Here is an 8,641-nt window from a genome sequence, read left to right on the forward strand (position 1 = left end):
TGCTCATTGTTGTTATTTTGTCCTGTTCATCAGTTGAGAGTTTCTTAACTATCCCTGAGGATACTGCGGTATATCCTCTACCCCTGAGCGGTATATCCAGTCTATAAAGCTCACCCTCCATGAAGCTTTTAAGTGCACTGTTGAACGATGCTCATTGTGGGTCCCGTTTCTTAGAAGAGAGTTTTTAAATTAGCCCTCAGGATACTGCGGCATACCCTCTATATAGTCTATAAGGTTTACCCTATATAAAAAAAAATAAGTTGACTGTTGAACTCTGCTCATATTATCACATTTCTCAGTATCATCATTTATACAATTGCTGATCACTTATGTTTGTATTTTGTTACTACATAAACCCTATTCTGAATCTGTGCCAAACATTCTGCGAAAATTGCCGAACTACAAGGTCACAACACGTTGTGTTGCAAGTTTGCAACACATTGTGATCTTGTAGATTGGCTATTTACTGTATGCCAAAAAGATTTGGTGTAGATGGAAGAAAAGGAGGCAGCTAGTATAGATCACTGTCCCCTATACTATATAGATAGTGTTTAAGTGATTACGTTCTATTAATAAACACTTATTTTACTGCCAGGATGTAATTTGCGTGTTTGTCATGTGCTGTCATAGTGTCATCACTACAGTACTGTCGTTGTACGACTTGTTAGTGCTAATTACGGAGCAGCTGTTCAGTTTGCAGATCTGTTGTTGTTGCTGCATATTTCCAGCGGAGCTCACGGTGGCGAGATACCGCACAGAGAAGCCCTCCAAATCGCCACCGCCCCCACCTCCTCGACGAAGCTTCCCATCAGCTCATGGCCTGACTACCAACAGCACAGGGCAGGTCATCATGACCACTAAGAAGGTGTGATACTGACAGCTCAAGTTAGACAAAGTTGGTTGTGTGAGTGAGGGAGAAACTGCTCTCCTTCCAAGCAAAGAAATAATCACCAACTAAAATGTTACCTGCATGTCAAACCCAACAAGTTAAAAGGTAACATTTTGGACTGAAGTGATTATTCCATCTCTGTTTTTCCTGTAGGCAGAGGAGGATGCTGACATGCCAAAAACCATGGTGAAACTAAGGCGCACTCCCTCTGACACGCCCCGTCCTGCCTCCACGCCACCTGTCATCGCAGCGTCGGCCATCAAAGACGAGGACGACGAAGAGAGGATCATTGCTGAGCTAGAGGTGTACCATTCTACCTGTGTTGTGTTAGTCTAAAATGCATGTTGTTACATTTGCGCTGAATGCATTGTGTCATGTCAAGGTGATAATGTTTGTTTGCGGTACTCTCCCATGCAACGACCGCCTACCTCACAGATCTTTCAGAGAACCCCTGTAAAAGATTCCCTTTGTCATAGCCTGTTGAGGCCCATCCCTACCCCTCGTTGCATCATTGGGTCTTTGGGAAGAAAGGTAAACGCTTCCACCACCCAACCCCTCTGCCTTTGCCACGCTTGTGGACTTTCTTAGATCTCTGTCCATTCCTGTCCTTGCAACCTTCCTTTTGCCCCACTTTCTGCACGGCCGAGAACCACTTCTGTGAGTGTCAACTGCTTCCATTCAGGACAGGTTGTAGCAGAAAAGAAGTATGCATCTGAGAGTGAAATAGAGTGACCTTTATATCGCAAGACTCGCAATATGCTTTTGATGGTTCAGTCACAAATAGTGACTCGGTCAATGTTGCACGTCAAACTGAAATGCAATGTTTATCCGTCATTTTATGGGGAACATCAGCAAATACTCTTTGGCTTCCTGAGGATGAGTAATACTGGTGCCTGTGGATTGCAGCAGAATAAATTAGTGCCTATTTATAGCACTTGGCTGACAACAAGGTGACAATAAACATTTAAATACATCAGTGCTCTGTTGACCTTAATCTGAATGACAGAACATAATTCAGTTTACAGTTCATGAATGAACGGAGAGAGAACAGGGCAGTGCTAGGTTGGATGTGGAATTCATCATCCATATCACTCATTAATATTTGATCATCTATGGTGAGGGTTATAGCATGATAGCAGTGAGATATATTATGGTTGCAGGAGGACATTGTGACCAGTGGTGAACAGATACAGAGTGCCATGAGTTATTCTGAATTTCCCTTTTTAACATCACTAACAATTCTTCTCTACTTTCAATTTCCTTCTTCTGCTGGTGGCTTCTTAACCCACCCCCTGCCTGGAACGCAAGTAACGCAAATAAATTAAATTCCCCGTGCGTGCCACGAACGCATTTTGCGTTCTATTGGGGTCCCCCCGTTATATGAAAATGTCATCTCTTACGTGCACATCAATGTTACCCCCGAACCTCTATCTTTAAAGACGTGGCCACAGCACGAAAAACAAAAACACCATGCACAAATTAATGAGTAACCTATTGAATCCGAGTCAAAACAAGCTAAGACAACACTGACAGCCGCAACCGCAGAGAGAAAGAGACGTGGCCGGCTCCCGGCACACACACACACACACACACACACACACACACAGTCACACACACACTGTGCTGTGTCAGAGAGACGAAACACGTTGCCCAGGCATGTGCGCGCACACACACACACACACACACACACACACACACACACACACACACACACACACACACACACACACACGGCTCGCCTCTCACCGAGTTGTGTCTCAAAGAAAATCGCACTCGCACCATGGTGATCTCAGCTCTGCGCAGTATACACGCGCACACACACACACACACACACACACACACACACACACACAGAAGCACAGCCCCCACTCCACACTCCCAACAAAGCGAACGCGTGGTGTCATATTTCAAGTGGACGGTCCTAAAAATGCTGCTGGATAAGATTGAGGTCCCCCCCCCCAAGCACACACACACACACACACACACACACACACACACACAGGAGGTGTGAGCGAGCAAAGAAAGTGACAAAAAATGTCCCTGATTGCCTCCATCGGTGTCAGTTGAACAACAGAAGCAATGTTTCCTTACCTGAAAAACGTCTCGGAAAACGACTATCCATGTGAAAATGCAAATCAAAACTTTTTTCCCTCGTCCAAGATTGATCCGAAGCCATCCCATGTCCACTGTCCACGTGCAAAATGCATATAAAACTTATTTCCCTCATTGTCAATCCAACGATCTCAGAATAAAAGTATACAAATTCTCGCATTTATTTGCGTGCATGCATGCGCGTCCTGCCCTGAGTCCATCTCCACTCTCCAGCGAGTCTATCAGACTGATAATCCAATCCATGCAACCAGATCCACCGTGCACAAACAATGCACGTATTTCCTCTGTACACCGTGCACAATGCAAATAAAACCCTCGATATTGTCCAATTTGTCATCAAACGATTGATCAGAATAAAACTTTCTGCTTTTCATGCAATGCTGTCTTCATCCCTGCCTCTTCATCGAGTCTAGGGGTCTGGGGTCTAGAGGTTCACCAACAAGCTATCCGATTGGTTAAACCTTTCCAACAATGGCATGGTAGCCGGGCAACCGGCAGCATGTCCGGTGTTGCCAGGCCTTGTGATAGAAACAAGCAACAAGGTTCATGAAATAATGCACATAACATACAATCAAATGGCTTTATTGGCATTAGAAACGTAAATATTATATAATGTAAGTAACCAATAACCAAAGGAAGTGATTCAAAGTTGTATTATGTTTCTAAATTAGTATTACGATTCCATTGTTTACATACTTTTGACGATTGCGATTGGACGGGGGTTGCCAGGGCTTGTGAGTGAAACAAGCAACCAGGTTCATGAAATATTGCACAGTGTTCTAGACGTCTTTTATAAGTCTTTTAGACGTCTCGCGCACGTGTTGGTGCGCGTTCCATCTGTAAGTGTGTGAGAGTCCATGCTCAATGTGACTGTGTGTTGTACTACACCGCCATCTCATGGCCACAGTGCCACAGTGCAATGACATGAGTGCACCACCATGGTGTGGCCATGAGATGGCAGTGTATTACATGCAATACAGAGTATAATTCAAATCAGCTATTTGAAAATAGCAGATCTACAAGCTCACAGCGCGTCTGACGTGTTGTGAAAAGAGAACCCCTTTAGGTTTTTTTTTTTTATTATTTTATTTTTTTTCTTTATTTTATTTTCAATTTTTTTCAATTTTTTTTTTCAATTTTTTTTCATATTTTTTTTCATATATTTTTTTTTTTATTATTTTAATTTTTTTTAATTTAATTTTTTTCCTTTCAATTTTTTTCCTTTCATTTTTTTTTTTTTTTTTCCTTTTTTTTTTTTTATTATTATTTTTTTTTTTTACCATGCTGCATTCAGAGCCTCACATGTACATAGTGGAACATAATGGAATAGTGTTCTTTTTTCCACATTAAAGTAAACAAACGTATCTTTAATTTGATATATGGCTTGAATATGTGGCCATAGTAGAAATTCTGAAATTCAGTTAGAAGCTAACTGAATCTTCAGATCGCTATAACTAAAAATACTGGATTTCGGACTGTGTACCACCATTTATTCAAGTGTTGATATCTACATAACAGAACATAGTTATGGACTCAGTTTATTTTTTCCATGAAAGCAGACATGACAATCCTCCTTTTGAAATATTCCGTGTCATTGGAGCCCCACCAGAGATTATTCTATACATTTCTAAAAGTAGGGGATTTAACATTGGCAGGACCAATTGGCATTATAAAGACAGCCTGGCGGGAAATGTGTTAAGAGTCTAATTCTTCTTGAAAGCTTTAAACACTTATTTTTGTGTATTTTTTTAAATTGATTGAGACATTTGCCCTAAAACCTGGTTTGATTTTCCCAATTAACTAATGATTTAATACACCATACTAAACTCACCAAGACATGTTATGAATGGTCTGATTTGACATGAGTGTTTAAATAGCTTGAAACATGCCACATGCTGCTATGGGAGTCAGATAATCTGGGCTAATCTGAGTAATTAATGAGAAAATGAGATGTATTACGCAACCACCATGATTCGCTGCTCTGGGGACACATTGGCAAAAACAACTCCTAATGCTCATTTTAAAACCAGGTTTGAAAATCGTAGGTGGTTTTACTTTTAGGTAATTATTTTTCTCACCCGTTTCACTTGCAATACATAATTTTGCCTGGAAGCAGTTGTTGATGTTGCAGCAGGAATAAAGAGCATGTTTTCTGAAGGCAATATGCTGAAGGTGACAGCAGATGCCTATACAGCAGCTAATGCAGGGTGATATCGGCTGCTGAAGTGGCATACGGTATGCTGAGTTCTCCCACACTGAAATATAGCTTTAAAATATTTTGGTATTGTGTGCAATTCATGAATACCCAGTTGGAAAAACAAAACAAAAAAACAGGCAAGAATACATTTAGATAGACTGCTGAGACTAATACCTTCCATTACCATGAAATAGAGGGTATGCGCATGCTTAAAGTTTATGGCACATCGAGTGGCAAATCGAGTGGCAAATCGAGTGGCAAAGCAACATACAAAGTGAGTTTAACATTGTTTAACATTGTTTAATGCAATCAAATAGGACTTTTCTGTGTGGATGTATGGGCTGTCGAGGCCAGAAAGTAGTTTTTTGCACTCAGTAGGCATTCCTGCATAACTTCCTGGTTTGATGATGATGTCACACGCTCTATAGTACTTTCAATTTCCATCAAGTCATACCTGTTTTCTCATTCCCTCTGCAGAGTGCCAGCAACTCCCCTGGCCCAGTCAAGGGACCCCAGCCTACTGTGGCAGCCAGGCTCAAACACCTCCAACAGGGCAGCCTGGAGAGACCTAAGAACCGCAAGCAGAGAGAGGATTTCCCTAAGATCCAGGGCCAGCAGCAGGTATTTCACTTCTAGAAGGGCCACATCTGACACTGGCATCCAGACCCAACGACATCCCCATGATGCACCTCTGTGGGACCAACTCCACGGCAGTCTCTTCAGAGGTTGGGACATAAATGGGGGTCAAGAAACGCGGTACAGAGCTAACAGTATGAGCTTATATACAAGAAAAGGCGGGGAGACATCTATCTTGTTCGAACAGTCTCCTTGTTGATGGTGTGTTTCTGACATTTGAGTTACTGGATCTAAAGTACCTTGCTTAGAAAATAGGTTTTTGTCGTATGTTGGTGTTTCGTTTCTCTGGGGATGGTTTTCGTTGGTGCTTGTGACTGATTAACTTAGCTGTAATGATAATACCTACTCATATAGAGATCATTCTTAACCTCCAAAGTGTTACATTGTCTTCAACAATGCCACAGAACAATATCACATCTCAAAGTCAAATCGGTGACCTTCCACACAGGAGATAATCATCCGAACATCAGTTTTCTTCCGTTTTGTTCTTCTCCTCTCTCATTCTATTCATCAAATCACTACTATTTACTGTCCATTTTGCGGTACTTGTCCTTTCCGTCCCAAGGTTGCCAGGCAGTATTCCAGCAGCTGAGTGCTTGGATATAGTATTTCAGTCACTTAAGGTGACTGGCAGTATTGAACTACTGTTATCAGCCTCGCAAAGCCAAGCGCTGCAGCCACTACTGAGATGCCAGCCCATTACGTGAGACTGCTATAGGGCTGCATTTAACAGCACTAATGCAACAGTACATTATACAACATGATGAAGGTGAAGAACACCTTCAAAGGTCACAGGGTACGGAGTGGCTTCTAATGGGAAGTTTTCAAACGACGGTTCATTTTGGTTCACACTCCTGTTCTCACCGTGGTGAATGTGTGATGACGACAATTGGAAGCAAAAGGAAACTGACGACAATCCAAAAAGACAAATGTAAAGTAAAAAAGATAATAATAATAATAAGTAATAATAATTTGACTGGAATTTGACAAAACTAGATGGTAGAGGAAAACTGCATATGAGTTTTCTAACAAGCTACTTGCCTTGAGAACCCAGAAGCTATCCTCTCGGATGTGACGAACCCCCCACCCCCTCCATCATCTTATCTGCTCCTGCACACTCCTCAAGCCAACGCTGGCATGCGGTGAGGAGCAGTCTTGACCCACCATTGGCCGCAATCTTCTAAAGAGAGCTTTTCAGCAAATTCCCCACAGTGAGGTAGTGATAACACAGCCAGCCCATCCTTCTAGGTTAGAAAGCACCTGAGCCATTCAACCTCAATCCTCTCAGTCCTGCCTGTGTCGATATACTTTCCATTAGTTGGCACTATACAGCCCAGGGTTCCCTTTGGCTGGAAATGGAATACATAATATATTATATAACATATATCCTCATATGAGTAATATTATACATGAGTGACCCATGTATATTATTATAATTTATTTTACCAGACAAACGTACATTATCCATGAGAAAAATCTTCCGCAGTCATCCGCACCTCTCACAAGCATGTGAGAGGTTATTATGACTTACTAGGACAATATACCCTTGATAACACTTCACATCAGTAGTAAACAGTGGCTATAGACCGATTCCGTACCGGTTTCATGGTCGCAGCCTACGTATTTCCTGTAGGCGGACTCGACGTAGCTGCGGGGGTAAAGCCCTCACCAGGCGCACCTCTTCCACTACAGTGAACGGCAGAGTGACTGATGTTAGTTTGCCTCAAACTTTACTCCTTTACCTGCTTTTTTACTAACACTAACATTACAAAGATGCCCAGAACATCGAGATGAACCTGTGTAGTTTATGGCTGCTCCAACAGTAGTGGCAACATAACAAATAAAATAAAACGGAATGTCTAATATCCACCGCGATGGCTGAGACCAGAGCCATTGAGTAATGGTTGAGACAAAGCAGTGAAGAATCCTGCAAGATACATAATTTCAGTCTTACCCAATACCCAATCTTTCTGTTTTATGAACACAAGGCTGCTGTATTTTATACCTCATACTAAGCATTTAAAGTATGAGGTATAAAGTACAGCAGCCTTGTGTTAATAAAACAGAAATATTTGGTATTGGGTAAGACTGGCGTTATGTATCTTTCACTGCTTTGTCTCAACCATATGCTCAATGGCTCTGAGTCGCTCCGCCACCGCGGTGGATATTAGACATTCCGTTTTTATTTTATTTTTATGTTGCCACTACTGTTGGAGCAGCCATAAACTACACAGGTTCATCTCGATGTTCTGGGCATCTTTGTAATGTTAGTGTTAGTAAAAAAGCAGGTAAAGGAGTAAAGTTTGAGGCAAACTAACATCAGTCACTCTGCCGTTCACTATAGTGGAAGAGGTGCGCCTGGTGAGGGTTTTACCCCCGCAGCTACGTCGAGTCCGCCTACAGGAAATACGTAGGCTTGCGACCATAGAGACCCGCTACGGAATCGGTCTATAGTACTGTATATGCCACTAACATGGCTCACACGCCTTTGCCATCTGTCAATACACTGCCCCAGACATATACCAAAAAGTATAGGTATTTATGAATGGTTGCTGTTATGTGCTGATCCGCTCTTCAATTTACATATGCAACAATTTTGTGTACAGGGCAGTCCATACTGTCTAGCCGACCACCCAATACTTTTCGTCGGAAAGATCAGAAGTAGAGTTCGCAGAGAGTAACAACATCTGGGAGTGCAGCTTTCAGAACAACAATTCGGAGGAATGCGTTTCAGAAGTTGCGAGTGACGTCATGTTGTAGTTGTACCGGAGCTTTCCGACGAAAGGTCGGAGACCGTATGGACTGCC

General features: G+C 42.2%; 1 protein-coding gene across 1 annotated transcript in view; it reads left to right on the forward strand.

Moving 5' to 3' along the window:
* Positions 1 to 6,086, forward strand: part of LOC310874475 (SRC kinase signaling inhibitor 1-like) — a 70,643-nt gene extending 64,557 nt beyond the window's left edge. Inside the window, exons 16-18 of the mRNA XM_083787285.1 lie at positions 729 to 865; positions 1,043 to 1,192; positions 5,676 to 6,086. Coding sequence (XP_083643411.1) covers positions 729 to 865; positions 1,043 to 1,192; positions 5,676 to 5,834 — 446 coding nt within the window. The 3' untranslated portion in view covers positions 5,835 to 6,086. The remainder of the gene's footprint in view (positions 1 to 728; positions 866 to 1,042; positions 1,193 to 5,675) is intronic.
* The last annotated feature ends 2,555 nt before the right edge of the window (positions 6,087 to 8,641 follow it).

The sequence above is a fragment of the Protomyctophum parallelum genome, assembly GCF_964188405.1.
Source record: "Protomyctophum parallelum genome assembly, chromosome: 17".
In the NCBI taxonomy this organism is placed as follows: Eukaryota; Metazoa; Chordata; class Actinopteri; order Myctophiformes; family Myctophidae; genus Protomyctophum; species Protomyctophum parallelum.